Consider the following 24,786-nt stretch of genomic DNA (forward strand, 5'->3'; position numbering starts at 1 on the left):
TTGAACCAAATCTAAGACTTCAGGCATCTGTAACTATTTCAACATAAAAGACCACGGCATTCCTTTTGAACATAGCCCCAGATAGCTAAAAGGAAAAAAATCCTCAACATCTTCAAATGTGTTAGAGTTCAGATTTCCAATTGATGAGTATTTTTTCTTTTTTGTTTATTTTTTCAGTCAAGGTCTCATTATGTGGTACAGCTTGGCTTCAAACTTACAATCCTCCTGCCTCATCCTCCAGAGTTCCGGGATTATACTCAAGTTTGACCGTATCCAATTCCTTCCCTTCCCCCTCCCCTTCCCTCTCCCCACCCCACTGTGTGTTCCTGCATTGGAAGGACATTCTATCTGTTATGGTAGAAAACTAATGACCCAGGTATTTATTTAATCAAGGACTGCAACATGACAACTTTCTAATTCTGCCAGCCCCATTCACTGGAATATCTTGCTGAGGATAGATCCTCACCTATCTGCAAATGGATGATACTCTGTTCAGTATCACTGAATGACTGGTCACCCAGGAGTGTCCCGACTCAGGAAAGAGAAGCTTTGTGTTTTACCTTCCTTACCAGTTCTTAAGATCCTGAGTTGTACCATCCCCTTTTTTCTGGGCCAGGATCTCATTGTGGAGCAGCAAGCTGGCGTGGACTGCTGTGAGTTCAGACATCCACCACCACTTTCAGTGCTGTGCAGCGGGGGCCTGGGGGGCTGCTTTGGCTTTCTGAATGCCAGCCTGGCTCTCAGTCTGGTCAGAGACCCTGTTTCAAGAAACTAAGGCAGAAACTGATACAGGACGACACTCAACATCCTCGTCCAGCCTCTGTGCATCTGTACACATATGTACTTGCACATCACACACACACATACACACTCTAAAATAAAAATTTGAATTAGAATTTATACCCAAGACATACGTACATACCCTATGTACTCCATCCATGGTATAAGCCGCTACCGAGACAGAGAACACTTCTAGAAAGTTACCTGACAATTTTATAGACACTCTTCAGATTTATAGCAACATAGGTAAGTTTTTTCTATCCTAGAATTTGCTATAAATTGAATTAAGAGATGTGTTCTTTTAAGCACAGCTTCACACACTGAACCATTGTGTGTGTGTGTGTGTGTGTGTGTGTGTGTGTGTGTGTGTGTGTGTGTGATGTGCACTCAGACATATGTACATACATTTCCTTTTCATTAGTAAATATGCAAGAGTTGAGCAAACAGATTATAGGGCAGATAGCCTTTAATTTTTTATGAAACTGCCAAATAGTCCCCTTCCCCTAACTGTCCTACCCATCGTTTTACATGCCTACTAGTAAGCTGTGAGAGGGCTAGCTGTCCTTTCTTTTCACCAGAACATGGTATTATGGGTCTCCTCTCCCTCTTCCTCCTCTTCCTCTTCCTCCTCCTCCTTCTTCTTCTCTTCCTCCTCCTCCTCCTCTTCTCTTCCCCCTTCTCCTTCTTGTTGGCAGTTTTTGGAGAAGAGTCTTACCCTGGAACTCACAGTGTCCTAGTGTCCTGGAACTCACTGTGTAGCCCTGGCTGCTCTCACACTTGCGATCCTCCTGCTTCAGCCTTCCTCTCAGCGCTGGGGTTCCATGCCTGCCACTTCACTCTCAGCTAGGTGTTCTTTTAAATTGTTGTTACTGCCCCCTCTCTTTCTGTCCCTCCCTCCCTCCCTCCCTCCTTCCCTCCCTCCCTCTCCGCGTGTGTGTGAGTGTGATGTGTGTGTACATGAGTGTGTGAGTGTGTGTGGTGTGTGTGTAGAGCTCAGAGGACAACCTTCAGAAGTCAGTTCTCTCCTTCCATCCTGTGGCCTCTGGAGATTGAAATCTGGGGCCAGGCTTGTGCAGCAAGCACTGTTACCACCTGAGCCTTCTCACCAGCCCTGAGTCTTCTTAACATAGTCACAGCAAACTGTGGAGTAGCAGGGACTGTACTGCTGAGTGACTATTTTCAAGAGTATAGGTGTAAATGATAACTAAAGATTAGGAGGAACAAACCCTTATGTAGTACCTTAATGTGCACCAGACCCTGTCTAGGCTCCACACTGAAGGATTACCTAGCACAAACCTTGTAATACCTTTGAGGTCGGGACTCTTATTACTATCTCCATTTTACAAATGAGAAAATTGAGGCACAAAAATGTTTTTTGTTCATTTGTTTTCGTTTCTTGGGACAGAGTTTCTCTGTGTAGCTCTGGCTGCTCTAGCACTCTGTAGACTAGTCTGGCCTCAAACTCAAGGGTCTCTCTGCCCCTCAGAACTGTCCCAAAGCATCTCTTCCCTCCCTCTAACATCTAACCAAGAAGTAGCAATGGACATCAATGTAAAGTGTCCTGGACTCTTCCATGTAGAGGACCTTAATGTTGTCAGCGTTTCCCTCCTGCTTCAACCCATCTGTCTTTGAGCTTAAACACCTTCCTCTCCATGGCACATCCCCAGTTTCTGATCTCGTTTCTCAGGAGGTTCCTATTTTGAGTCTCGTTTATCCTTGCCGCTGTTGCACGACTCTTTTCTAAGTCTCGAGTGGCTACTAGATCATAAAGTTTTTCTGCAGTAACACCAATGAAGCCAAATGGAAAATCTCTGTGACAGTTTATAATTTGCTTATACTGATTGTGAACTTGACACCCAGGAGACATGCCTCTGACATCCATGTGAGGGATTATCTAGAGTGCACTAACCGAGGTGGGAAGATTTACCCTAAACATGGGTCCTAGACTCTAGCAAAAGGAGAGCATGCACCGAACAGCATCATTCATTGCAACGTGACCAGCCCCCTCCCACTCCTGCCTCCATGACTTCCCACCACAATGGACTGTGCTCCCTCTTTCTCCTTGCCAGGGATTTGCTCACAATCGGGAGAACAGTAACTAATAGTTGCTTGACTACTAGAGATCTTTGATCTTAGTATCAGGGCTAAGACAGTTTCACGGTTGATGAGTTCTACCATTAGCAATATATTGAAGGCCTCAAATTCTTCCTGTTTTTCTATTGCAGCATGTTATCTGCAAGCTGACATTCATAATTGCAACATGACTGCCACCCTTCCAGGCATGAGATCTCTACTCTACCCACCCTCTTTGAAGACCAGAGAGCTTTTCCTTGCCTGCCTTAGGCTACCTGGTTACTTCGATCCCATCACTAGCAGAGGAATAAGGGTACTATGATCAGCTTCAACCACAGCTTCACAAGCTCTGGCGGTCCTGAGCTATGGGTCTTCTGAGTCTTCAGTGTAGCCACCATACCTACAATGGTCATACCCATCCCTGATTAGTCCCACCCATGTACCAGTGCCATGGAAATGCTACCATCTTCTGTGGTTTCTAAGACCTGAAATAGTAGAGAAACCCTGCCCAGAGCCAACCAGGATTTCCCCAGGAAGCATGGGAGGTGCCACAGATTTCTGAACCAAACCACACCTATCAGGTGATGGTGGAAAAAGTGGCTAGAAGAAGCAGGTTTGGAAAATGAGCATGGAAGGAGAGAACTAGGGAACTAAACAGCCCATGATGACACCATGCCATGCCACACGACTGTCAGGCCTAGACCTGCCCCACCTCCCACACCTCTGGTTCTGACTCCCAAGCTTTTTGAGTTAGTGAATTTTCTCATCACTGTGACAAAATAGCCCAGGAAGGCCACTCATGGGAGCGAAGGTTTATCCTGGGTCACAGTTTCACAGGGGACGGCATGGCAGAGGGATCCGTGGTATCAGGGGCAATGTGGTGCTCTTTACATGGTGGCCAGACTGGAAGATGGCTATCACCCTTAAGGCCTGACCCTGTCAGCTCACATCTGTCATCTAGACCCTGAATCTTAAAGGTTCCATAGCTTCCCAATTCAGTGCAAACAATAGGAAACCAAGTACTCAAAACCACAAGCCTGCTAGGGGACAGCTCAGATTGGAGCCATTTATTACAGATGAGGGGTTTAGAAACATATAAGCATCAGGCTAACTAGGTTCCAGGGCAGAGGGCCAGCCTGGCCCCTTGGCAGACAGCATAAGAGATAGATACTGAGACCAGCCATTCTGCCACTTGCCTGGTGGGCACTATCACAAAACCAGCTGGGAAGAGTGACGAAGCCCTTTGGAGGTAGATTTCCTGCAGCAGTTCTATTTGCCCTCTGAGTTAGTCTAGCCCTGGTCAAAAGCTACACACAAACACAAGTTTAGACCACTCTGTCCCCATCCCACCTCAGGATGATGTCATCTATGGAATCACTTGATGGAGGGAGCCTGGCAATTTCAACCACCCCTCAAGTGACCAATTCTGCTCTCTCTCAGAGACACGGGGAAGTTCCATGGTTGCTGGTGGCAAACAACAACAACAACAAAACTTCAATGAGACAGACTCAGGCTAAATCACATTTAACTTAATAACTATGAATTTAAAAAGTTGATAAGCAAAGGCCTGGGGTATTAAGATGTAAAAGAGAAAAGACACAGTGCTGTTTTCTCTTCCTGCCCACGCCCCCTGTCTTGCTTACACTAAATAAATAAGTAAAGGCTTTGGTGATTTCCATCAGGTTTACCTAAATGAAATTTAGCATGTTTATATCTGGGATAGACTCCAATTGCTGAAATGTACTAAACAATAAATGGAGAATCCAGAGTATGAAGCCATACAATACAGTGACTCAAAGAAATAACTAGGCTCTTTGTAAAGATTTATGTGCATGGTGGAGGAACCATGTGGTATATCACTATGCACTTGGACATGAACCAGTGCTCCATACCAACCTGCTTTAACTGCACAACAAAATTCCATACCACTCATTTTGACAAACATTTTCTAAGAGACTAAAACTCAGTGTCAGGTTTGGCTCTGAAAACATATAAACCAACACACACCATGATAAAATGCAGAATACACTTCCCCGGATGCTATCAGGCAAGAACAGTTCCACCGTTCTGAGAATCAGACCTTAAGAAAATCATGGCAGTTGGAAAGCTCTATTAATGAAGGAGGTAAAATGAAGACAGATAAGAAATGCACACTTTTGACTAGCAGACTGGTATAAATCAAGAGTTGCTGGCTAGGATTCATTCACTCCATGTCAGTATAAACTGCTCCGGTCTTTTTGGAAAACCAGAAACCTTCCAGCAGTACTGCTTCAAGCTATTCATCTTACAGAAATCTGACCACAAACATCTCATGTATATGAATATTTATCATAGCACTGCCTTGATAAAAACTGGAGGCAACATAAATATCCATCAATACGTGACCGATGGAAATGTGGTGCACTCATTACACAATAGTTTGAGGAATAATAAGATACCATTGTACACAAGATACGTTAGTAAGCAAGTCAGTAGACTTCAGGGTAATATGTATAGGATGGTTTCATTGCTTTAAAATTCATGCTGTAATAATGTAATATGTGAGTCATGGTATATTTAGAAAATCTCATTGATATACACTAAAGAACTTTTACCCTCTAAGTCATGCCTACATATAGCAGTTCAGTTGGTGAATGTACAGTATTTTAATGACAATTCTATGGTTCTCAAAAGTGCACAGCTGTTCCTTCTGTAGATGCTATGGTTCTGTTCCTTCTGCTCTGCAGCAATGGAATCAACAATGACTAGTGGTCATTATTAAGTGGCCACACTATGTAAACACTGGAGGCATTGCTACATGCTGGCTCTGTGAGAGAAGAGCCAGGTGAAGTCAGAGCTCTGTTCCAGAAACAGTCTAGACATGAGTCTAGAGAAAATAGATTTCTTTTGCTTTCTTTTCTGTTTTGTTGAGACAGAGCCTCTGATAATGTTCAGGTTAGCCTTGAACTCACAAGTCTTTGTCCCTGTACCTTCTGAGTTTGGGAACTAGAGGTATGTATGCCAACACACCTGCCTTGGATCAAGTGTTCTGAAAAGAAAGGTTTACAAAAAGTGTACACGCTCTTGTAATATAAAAAATTCAAAATTATGAAAGTTAAAAAAGTGGAAACTCCTCCCTTTATTCACTTATACTGCTTGGGTATAAAATATTACTGATTTGGCATGTACATTTCTAACCCTAGCCATTCACATGTATGAATGTACATGGCTTACATTTATCTGTATCTATATAAACATACATATATATACACACATCCATATGCATGTGTGAACACACACTCACACACACCGTATATTGTTTTATACTTTCTTTTTTACCTGAAAATATAGCACAGATTATTTTCTATGCCTGGTGAGGTCATGTTACAGAGTATCTTAGTTTCGTTCCTGTTGTGATAAAATACTGACTCATACACCTTAGAGAAGGAAGGATTTATTACAGCTTACAATTACAGGTTAGAGTCCATCCCAGCATGGACAAAAAGGTGGCATGGACTTGAAACAGCTGATCACATTACATTCAGAGTTAAAAGAAGAGAACAATGAATTCATGCATGCTTACTTGTGCTCGGCTCACTTTCTCTACTCTTCCACGGTGCAGAATCCCTTGCCTAGGGAATGGTGCCACCCAGAGTGGGCAGTTCTTCCCATCTCAATTAATGTAATCAAGATAATCCCCCATAAGCATGTCCATAAACCAAACTGTTCTAGATAACTCCTTATTGACACAAGTACTTCTACACTGTATCAAGTTGACATTTAAACTAATCACACAAGAGGACTGTCACTTAACTTACTGGTTTGCTAATAATGAAACAATAAAATCTCCCTCCCCAAAGACACATCAAGGGGGACACATCTTACATTTTGATTGCATGCAACTAAACTGTCCTACAAAAAGATTGTAAGAATTTACCAGAATAAGTTTTTTTTTTTCTGCTTCAAAATATCTTCATTAATTATCACTCTGGGTAATTTAATCTATATGAGAGAAGAGAGAATCTCATTTCCAGAATGCTTTCCCTTTTGTTTTTGTTGTTTATTTTAGTAAGGTAGAACTTTGGGTTCTTGTTAGGACATTATTCCATTACTCTAAGCAGTCATATATATTTTTCCACTTGTCTGGGGGTGCTGGGGGTCAAACTCAAGGGCTTTTGTATGTTAGTCAAAAAACTGTATTATTGATATACATCATTGTTTCGTTTGAGGTAGTGTCTCACTATGTATTGCATGCTGGCCTGGAATTCACCATGTAGTCCAGGCTGACCTCAAACCCACTATCCTCCCCATCTAAGCTTCTCCACTGCTAGAGTTACAGGCTTGTTCCTCCACACCTTACACGACAACAGTATTTTGAGATACTGCATAGCTGCTTATTGGAAGAGCACACTAGTCTCCAAGGGGTTAGCCATGTACTCTGGGTAACACAGGAAGTAATGAGTAAGGCACAGGGTTGAAAGCTTACTGTCTATGAGCCTTGGTTCCCACCAGATGTGTGAATACTGCTTAAAGAAAACAGATAACACTCATGCCACTGAAAGGTCCATCATTAAAACAGACTGATGGCATTCAGTTCCTGCAAGTAATGAAGCTGCTGTGGTCCAGGAAGGCACTGTGGGGTCCCATGCTGTTGCTTCTCTTTTTCCTTGCAGGTCCCTCAGGCCTGTGACCACATGCCTTGACCTCAGACAGGAGTGGGCCAAAGAGCAATAGCCATACTGTGTTTTAGTAGCTGGCTCTTTGCTTTTTCACCTAATATCCAGTTGCCACTATGTTCCAGGTTCACAGATAAGTGGATCAGCCAGGCCAGCAGGAAGTTCAGCACCTATAAGCTCTCTGCTCTTCTTTAACCAGTAGACATGGAAGTCTGTGGTGATATATTGTGTACCTCAATAAAGCTTGCCTGAGGATAGGAGGACAAAGCCAGGCACTATATTAAACATGGAGGTCAGGCAGTGGTAGCACACGCCTTTAATCCTAGCATTCGGGAGGCAGAGATTCATCCAGATCTCAGTGAGCTCAAGGCCTGGGAACAGAGCCAGGCGTGGTGGCACATGCCTTTAATCCCAGCACAGGAAGGAAATAAGATGGCAGGGCACAGAAAGGTATATAAAGCATGAGTAAACAGGAAGTCTCTCTCTTGAGGCTGAGGATTTCGTAGAGGTAAGAACGTGGCTGGCTTGTTCTGGTTCTCTGATCTTTTAGCTTTCACCCCAATATCTGGCTCCAAGTTTCTTCCTTTTTTTTTTTAATTAATAAGGCCTTTTAAGATCTGTGTTACAGATGTCACTCACCAAATTTTTATTTGCTGAACTTCTGTGAACTTTATAGGCATTTCCTAAAGAATATACCTCCAATGGAGTCTAACCACATTGTTGGTAGACTGTTTCAGTCATGCCGTAAGTTTGGAAGGGATGTTGACTAAGGATAAGAAAGTCACAGTTATGCTTAGCTAAGGCATCAGCTCCTGGTTTTACTCCCTGAGGAAACTCAAGACAGTCACACAGGTGCATGTATGTGATGGTTGATCTTGATAGTCAGCTTGATTGCATGGAGAAGAGTCTAGGAGATTGGTGAGGTATAGCTCTGAGTGTGTGTGTGTGTGTGGGGGGGGGGGTGGTGAGCATTCCAGAGAGGATTAACTCAATGGAGAAGAGCAACCCTAAATATAGGTGGCACCATCCTGGAGGCTGCAGGTCCAGGATCAAAAGGGAAAAGTGAGAAACCTAGGTATTGCTGGTATGCTCTCTGTCTGCTGGTTGCCGTGAAGTGAGCTGTTCTGTCCACCAGACCTCCTATTGTAATGGACTTGGAGCAGTCAGCCAAAACAAATCCTTCCTTCCTTAAGTTGTTTGTGTAGGGTACTGGGGCGCAGTGACTATCAAACCAACATGGCACACAACACACACACACACACACACACACACACACACATACATGGATCAATACTTATTTCACATGTATGCCGACGGTAGACATGCATGATTTATTTATTTATATATTTAAATATCTCCCATTGACTGAGAGTAAGACAATAAAAATATAACCAAAGAGAGGAAAGGAAGACAACATACAAGTATGATTTATTCAAAACATACAATATTCAGGTTCTAGTATGGCAAACCTTTGATATTATTTACAACCTACTATAGCATCTGAACTTGAAAAATTCACACTGTCAGCACTGAGTAGTAGACAAAGGACATTGTCCAGACTCCAGAAATTGCCTCTCAAAAACTGGCTTCTGAAGTTTATTCAAGGAAAATGCATTTACTAAAAACATATATTTCCAAAAAGACTTTAACAGCCAAATCTTATGAGCTTGGCTGGACCTCTATTTGTCATCAATGCCTTGAAAGTTTAATATATACAAACCCGATGGAAGATGGAGCTGATGGTTAAGAGTCTGTAGTACGGCACTGGTGTTAGCTTATTTATTAAAAAATAAAGTATTCATCTCTTTAGTAAGTATTTGCAAAATACCTAACATTTCATTTGCTCCTGAGATTATGATTCTGTCATTATTTGAGGTTGATAATTAAACAAGGTCGGAGTTCCTTTATACTGTCTGTGCTTGCAGAACTGGAAAACACCTGCAGACAGCCAAGAGTTAAGCAAAGCAAGTTTTTAATGAAACATTAATAACGACCAGGAGAGAGAGAGAGAGAGAGAGAGAGAGAGAGAGAGAGAGAGAGAGAGAGAGAGAGAGAGAGAGAGAGAGACTCGCTTTTGCTTTTCACTCCTAAGAACCCAAACAGATAAAATAAAAACAGGCCCTACCACACTTAACTTCAGTGGGTGAAAATGAGAGAGAGGGGAATGGAGAAGTGTTGCCTGACAAATGGTTAAAGACAACAAGAAAAGAAAGTAAATGTTTTGAGACAACCATCAGCATCTGTTAGGAAAGACAGGATACCGTCCAGAGTCCAACCACAGGTCCTGGCAGGAAATGGCAATCACTTGGCATTCAGAGCTGATGAGGGCTACAGGGCTGCCAACCTCCCACCCTGGGGTGGGCACAGAGGGTTCTGGTCAAGGGTGAGTTTCCAAACGGTCCTTGGGTATGTGTACTTCCCTGTCTACTCTGCCCCTAACACACTTCCCTCATGAAATGATCATCAGAGAAGCCCCACAAATGTGCTCTCTAGCACCTCATACTGAGCCATTATTTTCAATAACAAAGAAGCATAATCACTCATGGCAAATGTCAATTGGCAAGGCGTTCTTCTAGTATGAACCTTCTGAAGCTTTCCAGAATAGAAACAGGCCCCTGGACAGTCGTAGGAATGCTGTATCCTACCATGTGCAGGTACTAGTAATCACAAATGGGCTCCTACCTGCTCCACCCCAGAGCCACCAAAGTGTACAGCGAGCACACCCATGTGTGCATCTGACAACAAGTACTTCTGGAGTTCACACCAGGTGCCAGCCACTGTTCCAGAGGACACCACAGTGAAGTCCCTGGCTACCTCTTACTAACATCTGGCCTGGAAGGTATAGATGAGCCAATCATCAAATAGATTCATAAAGCCAGAGATACTAATAGTTATAGAGAAAAATACAGTGGGTAAGTGCATTCTGGGCAGGTGACATCTAAAATAGACTTTTAGGAGATGAAGGCAGAAGAGCATTGTACACTACTCGGGGAGAGGGGGGTGAGGTCATTAGAAGAGAACAGTACAAAGGGTGAAGGCTTGGAGGTTGTGTTGGGGGACAGCAAGACAGCATCATGAGGGACAGAGCGACAGAATTAGGGGTTAAGGCCTAGAGATGGATGTGTTGGCTGGGCCTTGGGTGGAGTTGGGAAGAGCCTCACGGAGGTACTCACTGCACGAGTCCTTTCAGTGATAGTAAAGGCAACTCTTTTGTAGTGTCCTGAAGTGGCTGAGACAATGGCTGGACAGGGCAGCGGCTTGTTTTGCCCTACTTTGAATGATAAGTTTGAAACCAGGCTTCAGGGGAAAGATGGTGCCAGGAGAGGCCCATCAGGAGGGTGCCACAAAGGCCCAGCTAAGTTGGCAAGGGAGTCTGGCCCAGAGCAGCGGTGATGAAGATAGGGAGAATTGATGTTCAGTGTGAAGGTGGAGACAGGTATGTGGTGAGACTGTGGAGGACACATTTCCACCTGCCATCTTCTGCAGGGGAGTGGGCTTGGGGGAAGAGATCAGGGGTTGAGATGTGGGTAGCAAGTTTAAGATGCAGATCATTCCAGGAGTGTGGACAGCTCAAAATGTAAGTCTGAATTCTGTCAGAAAGGGTCAACCAACTAGAATGCAAGTTCCAAGAGGGCAGGCACTTTTCTTCTGTTTACTGCTGTATTTCCACAATTTAGACTTGAGTTGGGGTATAAGGGGCCTTTTGCAAATATTTGCTGAATTAATGAAAACATAATCCGTATGTGTGTGTGAGTTCATTCGTATGCAGGTACATGTATATCTGCACGCATATGTGGAAGCCAGGAAACAACACCAGCTATTATTCTCCTGATACTGTCCATCCTCGTTTTGTTGAGACAGGATCTCTCATTGGTCAAGGGCTTGCCAAGTAGGCTAGGCTGGCTGGCCAGTGAGCATCAGGGATCTGCCTGGGTCTGCCTCCTCAGTGCTGGGACTATAGTGCATACACTATGCTTGTCTTGCTGCTGCTGCTGTTTTGTTTAAAAGTAGGTTCTGGAGTCCCAGCTCAGGTCCTTGTGCTTGCAAGGCGAACATTTCATTGACTAAACCATCTCTTCAACCCCTTTCAATGGCTTTCCATCATACCAGCAAAAAGTCCCAAACAGCAGGGGAGTCAGCTGTCCCTTCCTGCTTTATGTGGGACCCAAGGACCAAACTCCAGTCGCCAGGCTTATACAGCAAGTGCTTTAACACTGAGCCATCTTGATAGACCTCCCTTTTAAATGAAGGTCCTGTTCTCACTTAGGTAATGAATATTTTATTGCATTTTAATGAGACAAACTAATTTCTGTAAAAATATTTGCTGGCCACTACCCAAGGGCAGTGTGATACTTAGGATATCTGGGTCTCCTGAGCAGTCAAAAACCTAAAGTTTATAACATGGACCATTTACCCAGAAGATGACCAGCAACAGGGGCTAGGCTGGTCACAGACTGGAATCTAGAGCTCATAGTCTTTTGGAGTGGGGTTCAGGATTAGGAAAAATAGACTTCTAACTTGGTTTGGAGATAAAATAAAACAACAAGTTGTAAGTATTTAGCTTTCCCTGAATAAAACAGGGCAACATCAGCATCAGGACTCGAGCAACCTAACCAAAAACTGAACCATCAAATGATGTGGTCCTCACTTCCCCACACGGTGGTAAAGACTGTAATTCTTCATTTGGGGTGATGGGAGGAAGGGGGACAAGGCTCTTGTATATTTTAGAAGCTATAAGGTTTATACTATACATTGAGAGCCATGATTCTATGAAGACGATTATTCAACATGCATCCATTTATTATTATCCATCCACTCATCCATCTATCCATCCATCCATCCATCCATCCATCCATCCGTCCGTCCGTCCGTCCATCCATCTGTCCGTCTGTCCATCCATCCATCCATCCATCCATCCGTCCATCCATCCATCGTCTATCCATTGTCCAGCCAATCAGCCCCCATCAACTTCCAATCACTCATCCGTCCTTCTAGCTATCCTCCATCTAACACCGATTATCCATCCACATAAAAGTAACAATGTTTTAAATTAGCAGTACATTAAATTCTTACGATAATCTCAGAAAAACAGCTCTTCCAGGGAAAAGAGACTATCATTGTCCACATTTACAGCAGAGAAACACTGAGCTTCAGAGAACTCAATATGGCTAATAACAACTGAGTTAGGATTTGGGTTCGTGTGTGTGTGTGTGTGTGTGTGTGTGTGTGTGTGTGTGTGTGTGTGTGTGTGTTGTGTGTGTGTATGTGTGTGTGTCTGTATGTGTGTGTGTGTGTATCTGTGTGTGTCTATACATGCATAAACACCAGAGGACAACCTCAGCTGTCCTTCCTCAGGTGCTGTCCACCTTGTTTGTTGAGTGAAGGTTTCTCACTGGCCTATAACTCACCAAGTGGCTAGGACGGCTGGCCAGTGAGTCCCAGGGATCCACTTGTCTCTACCTTCCCAGTGCTGGGATTGCAAGCACATGATACCACACTTAAGCTTTTTACAAAAACATGGGTTCTGGGATTGAACCCAGTTCTTTGACCTTTCAAGACACGCTTTACTGCCTGAGCCATCATCCCAAGCCCAGAATTCGGACTCTTGAAGTCCGAATCTCTAGATATCATTTTCAAACTTTTCTTCCAGTTCATTCTGAGTGGACGAATAACAGACAGATGGATCTGATTAGACCAATCAGATCATGATAAGTTCTTTACCTTTCAATAGCTGAAGAAGTGAGTTGGTGACCAGAGGCCTTGTGCTGAGTCCTCTAGAGCACAGTCACCTACTGGCTAATGCAGTCATAAAACCGGTGACATGGATCCTTGACACCTTCAGGATGAGCCAAAGACAAGGTACATCACGCAGGAGTATCCAGTGATACTTGTGTTCCACACATACCATGGAGAAGCTCCTGCTTGTGTCATGAAGAACAAACACACTTGTTTTTACTATAGTTCTTTAGAACACTGACAAGCTGGGAGGGATGCGAGGTTCCTTAGCAAGAGATGGGTATATTCATCAGTGGAATGCAGGGCTAATGGAACTTAGAGATGCATTCCAAAAACGGGCTGAGAGAAAAATACAAGGGAAGAATGATGCACTTACACACATAAGTTTGGTATAAATAGTATGTATCATTTATAGATAAAAGCAGATGGGGCAACATTATTATTATTCTGTAATAATTTGCCTGTCAATGTCCGGGTAAGACTCTTTCTGTGGAGATAAGTTCTGATTATGTAACTCACTCACCTTTAACTCATTATGATCCTCCCCTGCCTTAGTTTCCTAAGTGCTGGGATTATAGACGTAATCTTTCTCTTCACTGGAAATTGAACCCAGGACCCTGAAAATGCTGAGCAGGCACTCTACTGCTGTTGTACCCCCCTAGGCGTGACTATTTCCAGGAAAAGGGGGCAGGAACAAAGGAGGTTTCAGCTGACTCTGTGTGATTTTGTTACACCACAAACAATGTTTGAAGCAGAACTGGGAAAATATCAATAATCTTCCTTAAAACTGAGAGTTGCAAGAATCTATCAATGTGCTTTTTGTATTTTTATACAGATTTTCCTTTTCTTTTTTCTTTTTGGACAGGAAGTCATTATGTAGCCAAGGCTGCTTTAAAAACAACAACAACAACAATAAAACAAAACCTCACGATTCTCCTGCCTCAACCTCCCAAGTGCTCCGATTCCAGGTGTGTGCAACCATCTGGCTCCTTAAAATTGTTTTTTCTCATTTCCTGAATGCCAATATCATTTGTGTGAAGAGCCAAGTGTAGGCCTAGCACACAGAGTTTAGTGCCTAGTAGTATAGTTAAACTCAGACAGTAAGATTCAATAAAAGCATCCGTCAAACAGAAAACAGCTATTCATCAAAAACTCAACCCAAACACAAAATTCAACTGACTAAAAGTGATTGGGACATTAGGAGAGAATGAGACCGGAGAACTTGCCACATTTACCTGCTTCTTTCATAGCAGGGTTTATTGCGAGATGACCACACGTACATTTGCATACACGATGCTGATGGAATTGCATGTAAACCTTCAGTATTTTTTTTCAGCGAAGGCTTAATTTTTGCCTTCTTTCATGCTGTAAGTCATATGGTCTTGCTTATAAGATTCAGAACTACAGATCTTATTCTTAATTTGAGACATGCAAGTTCTTCCACAACAACCAGTCAGGACACCAAAATATAACGTTCAGAATAAACCTAAGCAGGGGGTGAACGAGGACTTTTTTTTTTATAACTGCAAGACCGAAAGAGAAAAACAAACACTCACTTGAAATGGCAGGAGAGTCTGCTCTTAACCTTGTGTTTGCCAAGCTGTGTGATGGAAAGTTCACAAATGTATTTTAAAGACTGTGAGACTAAACTCTTTGACCTTAAATGATATGACTCTGAAAAATATATTTATGTTATGTAATAGGCTAAAAAAAGGAAAGGTCACTTTGCTTTTCAGGGGGAGGATGAATGAGGCTCTTAGTTGCCTATTGCTAGTTGGTAGTTAGTTAGTAGTAGTAGTAGATAGTAGTAACTAGTACTAGATCCCATGGCTACCCAGTCTCTTCAGCAGAGGGTAGGTAGCAGTCAAGTGACCACTCTGAAGGTTGTGCAACTTTTAACAGTCGAATTCTGCATCTTCCTGTTCCTGTGGTTTTCACTCTGCACTTCCTTCCTCCTGGCCCTGATTTAGTTCCGGCCTGGGCCCAGCACCTGCTGGGAGGCATTTGTAAAAGATGCTATGATGTATTGCCAGACAGATTCTTCTCAGCTGTGGGGAGCTCTGTGAACTGACAGCTCTCAACTCCTTCTGGAAATTGTCCTTCCTTTAAAGAGACCTGCCTCCCCCAAGGTAGCCCAGCTTTCAAGGGCCACCTTCAAGGGTGGACTAATGGGCCAAGAGGGGGAAAACCAGTGATCTGTTCCAGCGTGGGATAACTCTTGGCTTCAGAGCTACCTGTGAGGTCAGTTGTGGCTTCAATGAATGTGAATTGTAACTAAACTCTCTTTGCTAACTCTGCTCTGTTCCTAGTACCCTACACAGGGAACAATTCTTACAGGCCTACGGATAACCTTTCTGCTTGTTGACCCCAGGGTGATTGCTAAGCAACACGGTGCACCAGCATGTATGCTGTTCCTGGCTCTCGTGTATGGTGAGTTGGGTCTATTGTAGACCTATTCTCACCCATGATCTGTGAGAAGTAACATAAGCCCTTGGAGGCTGTGCACCTAATTTCCAGACCCTAAAAAGCACTTCACTTTCTATCCTGGTAACTGACATTACTGTGAGCATTCTATGAGCCTGAAAGATAGTAATGAGCTGTGCTGGCTACCATGTCATGGGCTAGATAGCATGGAGAAATCCAAATCTTTACTTCTGTATGACCCTGGGCAGTTTGTTGTCACTACCACATGTGTGCAGTGCCCACAGAGGTCAGAAGAGGACATCGGATCTCCTGGCACTGAGGTTATTGACAGTTAGGAGCCGTCATGTGGATGCTGGGACTTGAACTCACTCTGCTCTGAGTAATGCACCAATATTGCCATCACCACCTTCTTGATCCCCTTCCCTCTGGCCTCCACTATTCTGCCCTCTTGAAATCTACCAGTCTCAGAACTGCCAGGAATAGTTCTAAGCTAGTCAATAGCTCCCTTTCCTAAAAGTCTGAAGAAAAATGTCAAAAGTACAAGATCATTTGAGGGCAGGTGTTACTCTCAGTCCAAATCGCTCTGTCGCTGTTTCTGCTCATCAGGCTTTGAAGAAATCCTTTTTGCAATCACCTGTGCCTGGAAAGCCCTTCTGTTTCCCTTCACCTGCAGAACTCTACTTGTCCTTCAAAGACCAACACAGGAATCACCTTCTCCAGGAAGTCTCCTATTGTCTGCCTTTCAGATTACTCTCTTCTGGTAGAAGTTCTCTGAGTGTCGCCTGAAAGTCAGTCATTTTTATAGAGTGTTATTTTCTTAGCATTCTCCTCTACTTAACATTATGTTCATAGAGGGCAGGGAAAATGACTGCTGCTAACCTTTGATGCAGTAACTGGTAACAAAGTGGGCAGATGTTAATTACTTAGGTGTGCATGAACATGCAAATTAATGAATTACTGGTAATATCAGTCATTACACTGTAAAAACAAAGAACTGAGTAAAAGAGAGCTGAGCACTTACCTTGAACATTTTTTAATTACAATCTTAAATTTTTGCACTGTGTATGTATTGGGGGTGGGGGTGTATGTGGGGGAGATGGTCAGAGCAGGACATCAGATATCTTCTCCCCTTGCTTTTCCTTAGTTCCTTGAGACAGGGTCTCTCACTGAACTAAGCTTACTATTTTGGCTAGACTGGTTGACCATGAGCTGTGACTTCTGATGCTCAGCTTTTTGTGAGTGCTGGGGATTCGAATGCAGATCCTTATGCTTGCAGAGCAAGCACTCTACCCAGTAAGCCATTCTCCAGGCCACTTAGGCTGAGATGATGAGAAAATCTTTCAAATTCTGTTTTCCTGTGATAGGATTGTGGACTTGTCTTCCCTTAACATTCTTTACCTCACACTCCAGAGATTGGCAAAGGTTTTCTGTAAAGGGGAGGGTGGTAATTTTTTTTTTTCAGATTTATATCAGCCGTTTAACTCTAAGCAGCTGAGCCACACAGAGCTATTCCACCCCTGTAGTATTAAAGCAGCCACAGATGGGTAACTGCATGGCTGTGTGACAATAAAACTTTATTCGTAAAAACAGGAGGCAGACTAGTTTCTGGAGTGTAAAACAAAGGGTCAAAGCAAGCAAAGTGTCTTGGCTTTAAAATAGCAGATATCATCAAATGCTTGGTGCAGAATTGTCTTGGGAACACATAGCTTTTTTTCAATCAAGCTAGGGAGACACAAAACTCAAGTATTAGCACTCGGTGGATCATCATAGAGAAATGAGTTCAGAAACCTGACTACAAGATGCCTACGGCTTCCTAGATTTATGAATGGGCTTAGAAGAATATGGGACTACCAGAAGAGAACACTTCAAATGCCCTACATCTAACCCATACATGAAGGAATTCTTGCCTTCTTTCTTAATGAACATTTACCCACTGAAAATGGGAACTTAGTTTCCATACAGCTTGTCTTAGGTATAAAACCAATAGCAATACTGTCAGTGACCTTTCATCACAGACACTCTGAGCTCAAAGGGTTTTATATAACCAAGAGCTGGCCTTTATTAAGCATTTTCTTACGCCTGCAAAGTGTCAAGTGTTTTATGAATATATCTCGTGAGTTTCCCACTTGATCCCAACTGCAGTCATAGCACTTCCTTGTTACCCAAGAGGAAATGAGCTTCAGAGAGAAGTAATTTGTACAATGTCAGGCTCGGTCAGACTGAGCCTGCAGACTCTTCAAGTCCTGAACACTGTGCCTTCTCCTCTCTGCCAGCTGCCTGTCCCAGAGGAGCTGATCCAGCCTCGTCTAGTCACTTAAATACCCCAGATTCGGTTCAAGTTGCGTCCTGTTGGAGGCAATGACTCCTTTCAAGGCTTGTAGGAAATTCTACCTTGGGGACTCTGGTGAGGAGAAAATCTAAAACCCAAGTAACAAACTGAGGGCTTTGTTAGCGCATGTCACACTTCCCAAAAAGCAAAAAGAGTTCATCTTTTGTCAACAGTATCCTCCCATCACTTTCTAACTCACATGAGTGAGGTGATTAATGATTACAGTGTGTCCCATCCAGGAGAGATGTGAGCAGGATAGGCAAGCAACTGAAAAATGAACTTTAAGAATTTTGCCTAAATTAAAGGTAAGTTTTCAAGTCTGCTACCTGAATCAAACTTAAGTCTTCCCTTATACAGTGGGTCTTTGTCAAACGGTCTCATGGAACCTCTCTTCCTGTTTTTTATTTAGTTCCATTACTATAAAAATGCCTTATAGTAAATACCTTCATTATTCATAGTTTGTTGGCAAATTAAATCACTTGCTGTTCCAACATCTAGAAGTGGAGGAAGTGTTCAATTCCAAAGAAATTATGCCTTCCCAGCCTTGCCAGCCAGGCAACCATATCACTGCCAAATGCTTTATGAATAGGTGAAGTATCATCTTTCAAGTGTCGTATATGAATAAACAAAACACCCTAGGGGCCTGCCAGATATTTCAGGTAATGGATCTCTCCTGCCCCACCCTGGTCTCTCTCTCTCTCTCTAGAGTGATCCAGCATTAGGTTTCTTCACAAACAAGACTATTGAGACTAGAAGCAAGAAAATTAACACCTTAAAAAAAAACAAGATGATAAAAAAAAAATGGGTTGAGTAACACATGTGACTCTGGTGTGCAACCAGTTCATACAGTCATGTACGGGGCAGAATGGTAGCACATTCTTCTGCACAGTTTAGAGTTCAGAATTCCAGGGTAGCAATACAAGTATTCTCATCATGAGCCCCCACATTCAGTTCAAACAAGCGTAGCAAAAACACTTTAAAAGGTATTTGTCTCTTCATCTTTGAGCTTACCTTGAAGAGTAACCCTTTTTATTGGGAGAATGCTAGGTTTGAGATTCTCATTATGTGGCGGCACAGCTGGTTGCATTAAAAGTGTGTGTGTGTATGTGTGTGTGCACGCTTGCTTGCACACCTATGTGTGTGTGCGCGCACGCCCCATGTGCATGCCGGAAGGCCAGAGGAGGACTTTAGGCGTCTTTCCCTATCACTCTCTGCCTTATTTCCCTGAAACAGGGTCTCTCTCTCTCATTGAACCTGGAAGCAGCATTGCAGCCAGCAAGCTCCAGAAATCCTGTTTCAATCACCCAAAGGCACAATGGCCACGCCCAATTTCTTACATATGTTCTGAGTATTCGAACTCAGCTCCTCATACTTGTTTAGCATTTTCTCTCACCCTTTGAGCCACCACCCCAGCCCATGGTTGCCTTTTAATCAAATTCTGTACCCTTCCTCATTGTACCTTCCTTTGGCAGAGCTTTGGGGACGGCCCTGATCTAATCAAAGGATTAAAGCATGGATGGATTCATAACTGAAATGGAGTCTGTAAAAGGTAGAGGCCGTGATCAGAGGAAATGGGTGACCAGGAGCTTGCCTTGGAAAGGCACATCTTTTCCATGGTGCCATCTTCTATATTTCTGTATCCTGGCTACCATGATGTAGGCGTCCTTCCCTGCCACGGTCTTCCACTATGATGCTTTTGCCTTGTTACAGGCAACCAGCCCACCAGTTACAGTGGAACCAGCCCACCACCCTAGACCAAAACCCTGAGCCAAAATAAATCCTCCCCACTAAACTGCTTTCTCAGGTATTTGTCAGAGCATCAGACACTGACTAACCCAGGCAAATGTGTGGTCAGTGGGCCCCACCTCATTCACAGTTTCAGAAACTGCCTTATACTCCAGTCAGGCAATCTGGTGTTTCTTAACCCTTTTGTTCATTATTGCCACCTTAAAGAGTCTTTTATTTTAGTGGACATTTTTGTTTGGCAATCCACTCAATCGTCACTAAAAAATAAACCATTTATGTATTGTGTTTGCATGTGGATGGGTGCTATGTGTACAAGTTGGGGTCAGAGGACAACTTGTAGGAGTCTGCTCTCTCATTCACCATGTGGATTCTGGGGACTGAAATCAGGTCATCAGACTTGGGGGCAAGCTCCTTTACCTGCTGAGTCAGTTCACTGGCTCCCCTTTTCACTTTTAACGACATACATTGTATATTTACTTATGTATTATTATTATTATTATTATTATTATTATTGACACATTGAAAATTGAACCCAGAGCCTCATACACGCTAGGCAAGTGTTCTACCAGTGAGCTCCATCCACACCAGCCCAAGGAGGGAGCTTTTTTATTTGACATCTCTCCCTGAAATAATTTCTGCTCCTTTTGGGCCATATCACGCCACTGAGAATGGATGGAGAATGATCCTGTCCCCTGTGCCAATCAATGCATGGCATCATGGTAGTGCATAGCAGTGGGGTGGGCATTAGCAGCCCAGAGGATACACAGGGCTCTTTTGATAGTTCGGTGGATATAAGAAATTCACTTCCTTTCTAGCTGTGTTGATATGTAAGCCTAATGAACTGCTACAGTTATCAGGTGCCAGAAGGAAAGGAGTCTGATGGGGATAAGGCCCATAACTGAGCGTAACCGGGCCGGGAAACAAGCAGCGTGCCCTCATCAAACCGCACCTCACGCTTAGTCGACCAGTAGAGCTATAAGCTGCCGCTGTCACTTCTTTTTACTCTGTTGCTAGTTCTGAGTTAGGCCTCTAACCACAATAAAATAAAAATCCTACATGATAGAACAGATAATATTTACTGGATGCTTTCCAAGCTCTAGGCAGTGTGCTAAATATGCTACATGTCAATTAACTCTTATTAACCTCTTTAATTAGTACTGTTCTATTCCTCACTTTACAGAGGATGGAAGGGAAGCATAGGAAAGTTAATTTCCCCATGGTCCCACACAGAAAGAGCTTGGATTCATCCTTTGTCTATCTTGGGGGCTGAGGGTAGAAATCATTTTCTTTACTTCTGTTCAGTCTATGTAAGTCTGCACCCTTGTTTTATTACTCAGCATTTGAAAAACATTTTTATTTTTTATTTGTGTTTTTTAGCTTGTTGGTTTGTTTGGAAAAATGATCTTTCTAAGCTAGCAATGGAGCTCAGAAGTACAGCATTCACCTAGAATAACCAAGGCCCTGGGTTCCACACCCAGAACAAACAAACAAACAAACAAACAAACATCTTTAAAAACAGCCAAGCAACTAGCTCTATCTGGGATATTGGATGGCAAGCCCCAGGCCAATAAGAGACTTTGTCTCAAAACTAAGGTGGATGATATTGCTGAGGAGTGACACTTTTGACCACACATACATATGTGCACATGTACCACATGCCTGCCTACATGCCCATGCCCACACACTCATGAACCCATACACACAAAACATTTTCAAAGTTAAAAAGAATAACAATTGATCAATCTCCCAGAGAAGCCAATGACTCTCTGGTTTTTGGAGCCCTCATTTCTAAATCGTTCAGTAACAGCATTAGCAGTAAGTCACAAATCCTCTGAATCCATGGCGAGTGGGGACACAGAGCCTGTCCGGTTGACTACAATATTTGTGCTCTCTTTTTGAAAGTTCCTCAAATATTAAAAAGAAAAGGCAGCGCTGCACAAGGGAGTGGGGACTTACTCTATAAACAAAACTGGGCAAGGACTTCCCAAGAAAGAAAAGGCCCAAGACAGACACACATCTGGCTCCCGAAAGCCAGGGGTGTCGTCCCTTGAGGCCAGATGGGCAATATCTACAGTTCCCTAATGCTCTCAAGCCCCAGCGACCTTCCAGGGCTCTCAATGTGCCCTGCTGGTTCCATTTCAAAATGCATAATATCACAGACCTGTTAGGCAAACCAGGAGCCATGAAACCCCAGGTTAAAATGTTCCTTATATTTTTAACAAGGATGGGAAGGGAACATTCATTCCTCAGAACTCTTGTAGTCTGTCCTTAGCTGGCCTTTATTCTATCTGGTTGATGGAAGACTATGACTTTTCAAAATCAAAGCTTGGTCTCGTGAGGGAGACACTATGACAGATATATTTCAGCCCTATTAGGAATAGGGTCAGGTTACGTGTGAGAGGTTCCAAAAATTGTAACAAAACTACTCCATATCCAGGAAACAAGCACAGGTTAAAAAAAAAAAAACCTCCATAATTTAACAATGTAGTTTTTTATATTTTATATTGAAGGTATTAATAATCAAAATAGAGGACTTTTAAAACCATATAATACTGTTCACAAAAATCCAGGCAAGTTGCAGTTCCAGAGAGGATGAATGGTCTCCTCACTGGGCAAAGTTGCAACAGATTTTGCCTGCAAGATGGGGCCAGCAAAGCAATAAAGAGGCTGTGTTGTGTGACAGATTAAATCCAAGCGCGAGCATTCCAGCGCTTGGCCAAGCCACCCTTCCCTTCCCTAGCCTGTCAGCCTCCCACAAAGTGCTCAAAATTTGCTGTGCTTCCTCCCCAAAGCCAGTCGACACAGCCCAGAATCAGCTTTTCCTGGCTGGTCTCTGCAAGCTGGGGCTGCCTGGTGGAAAAGTGCAATAAAATCAGATGGAAGAAGGCAAATTCACCGAGACATGCTCTGACAGCAAGCAATGATGGGAAATCAGAGCCTCTGAAATGGCCACCCCCCACGAAATGAAATAGAAATAATCCTCTCAACCCCTAAGTCGCTTTCTGCAAACGCTCTGCTGCAAAGCCACAGCCCCCTTTCCTGGTGCCAGCAGGTACCTCCATCACTTTGTAACACATGTCTGCTGGTGTGTGTGTGTGTGTGTGTGTGTGTGTAACTCCCAAGTGCCCTCATGCCCAACTGGGGAAAGAAAAAAAAAAATGTCAGGCTACTGTTAGCTAGAGCCGCTGAGGATTTGACCCAAGCACCAAGCTCCTCGCTAGGAGTTGAAAACAAAGCTATCAGAAGCGTGAGGTTATGAAATCATACAGGTGGACCGGCTCCGGGCTGAGCGCCTGGCATCCCGCAACGGGCCCTAGGCGCGGGCTCACCGGCTCACCTGGTACACGTCCCGCAGCCCGCACCACGTCCGCAGCACCTGCTGGCAAGCCCGCAGCCTCTCGGTGTACCATCTCCGCAGCGTGGACACGGTCAAGTTCCACACGAAGCGGCTGCCGCTGAACAGCAAGTCCTCCACTCCGCACATGAACACCGAAGCCATTGCCGCGGCTTTCCCTCCAAGCCTGGGGTCCCCGAGAATGGGCTCGCCACACTGCTGCAGCTGACAAGCCCCAGGGGTCAGATCTGCCACCAAACTCGCCTTTCACTGTGTGTCCCGGCCAGGTTGGGGCGGCATGCCCCGGGATTGGGCGCCCGCCAGCCAACGGCTGCGGCTGGCACGGAGGGAGGTTGTGTGTCACCCCGCCCGCCCGCAGCGCCAGCTTCCTAAGCTCCGCCAGGCCAGCCCTGGGCGCTCCCAGGGCGGGGGAAGCCCTGGCCGGTGAGGACTCCCCGCGGTGCTGCTCCAGGGTACCGGGCCACTGGCGAAGCCCAGCAACTCTTTGCAGACCTAGTGGGGAGCTGCATTTCAGCGCGCTTGCACACACACACACACACACACACACACACACACACACACACACGGCCCCTTTATTCTATTCTATAAGGTTTCTCTGCCTTGCATCTTGCTCTGTCCACCTCACTGATAAACACCTTTGGGAAAGCCACAGAAGCAGAAGGAAAGGGGAGAAAAAAAAAATCCAGGAGCATCTCCCTTTAGATCTCACCCCTGGGGGAATTGTGCATGTTTTCTTGGCTTTGCTGAAGCCAGATGAAGAGACTCAAAGCAACAGTATGTGCGCGCTTCCAGAGTCTCTTTGCTCCTAACTTGAGGGTCCCCAAGAAAATGCCAGCCTGCTGTGTCCACAAGCAAAGCAAGTCCGCTGACACCTCGATGAGTCCGGTGCCAGTGCAGCTGTGGGCTCAGAAGAAAAACAGGGCGTCTTTGATCCTCTGCAAACAGCGTCCAGTTGTGACTCGCTGGGAGCCAGAAGGTTGGGAAGAGGATCCCCTGGTCAGTTTGTATACTATTCAGCCTCAGGACATGCCTAGCTACAGCTGGCCTCACAAACCAGAATAGGGAGCTTGTCACTCAAAATAAATAAGAAATAAATAGATAAATAGAAAGGTAAAAACTGTTCCTCAGCTCAAGAAGCCATGGGACGATTCATGCTTTTGAAAGGTCTCCCACAGGGAGTGATACTGTTTAAGGCATTTGAAAAGGGAATCCAACGAGTCCCACATACCCTGCGTCTGTATTTTCCTTTAGAATGTTCATATATTGCAGTCCCTAGAATCCTATCCCATTTCGCAGAGCAAGATCACTGCAGCTTGGAAGCAACCCCAATTAAACCCATTGGATCACATATACACACACAAAGACAAGAGAGTTTAATGGGGATACCTGGTGGGAGAGAGGGGACCATCAGGAAAAGGAGGGAGTCAGAAGAGGGCAATGAGAATGAGTAGGATCAAATTACATTATTCATGTGCATGAACGTATCACAAGAAGCCCATTATTATATATAATTCATATATGCTAATATAATAATAATAAAAACCCCACTGCACCAGATTTCAGGACGGAGATATATTCAGGTGTTTTTCTCTGAATCTACCTGTTGGACATGGTGAACATTTCATTAGTGGATCCAGACCTGCACTATTATCCTTGCTATTAAGCGGCTGAGAGGTAAGATGCCGAAG

The 24,786-nt window shown here is 44.0% G+C and overlaps 1 protein-coding gene across 3 annotated transcripts in view; it reads right to left on the minus strand.

The window, feature by feature from the left end:
* Frmd4b (FERM domain containing 4B) overlaps window positions 1-24,786 on the minus strand; it is a 332,248-nt gene that overhangs the window by 168,273 nt on the left and 139,189 nt on the right. Inside the window, exon 1 of one of the 3 annotated variants that reach the window (XM_052719515.1) lies at window positions 23,081-23,924. The exons of 1 other annotated variant lie outside the window; for it this stretch is intronic. In XM_052719515.1, the coding sequence (XP_052575475.1) occupies window positions 23,081-23,242 (162 nt within the window). In that variant the 5' untranslated portion in view covers window positions 23,243-23,924. Of the gene's footprint in view, window positions 1-23,080; window positions 23,925-24,786 lie in introns of those variants that run through there. One more of the 3 variants, XM_052719517.1, reaches the window with a different exon arrangement.

Source organism: Peromyscus californicus, unplaced genomic scaffold, assembly GCF_007827085.1.
Source record: "Peromyscus californicus insignis strain IS unplaced genomic scaffold, ASM782708v3 Scaffold_6__1_contigs__length_162567912, whole genome shotgun sequence".
Lineage (NCBI taxonomy): Eukaryota > Metazoa > Chordata > Mammalia > Rodentia > Cricetidae > Peromyscus > Peromyscus californicus.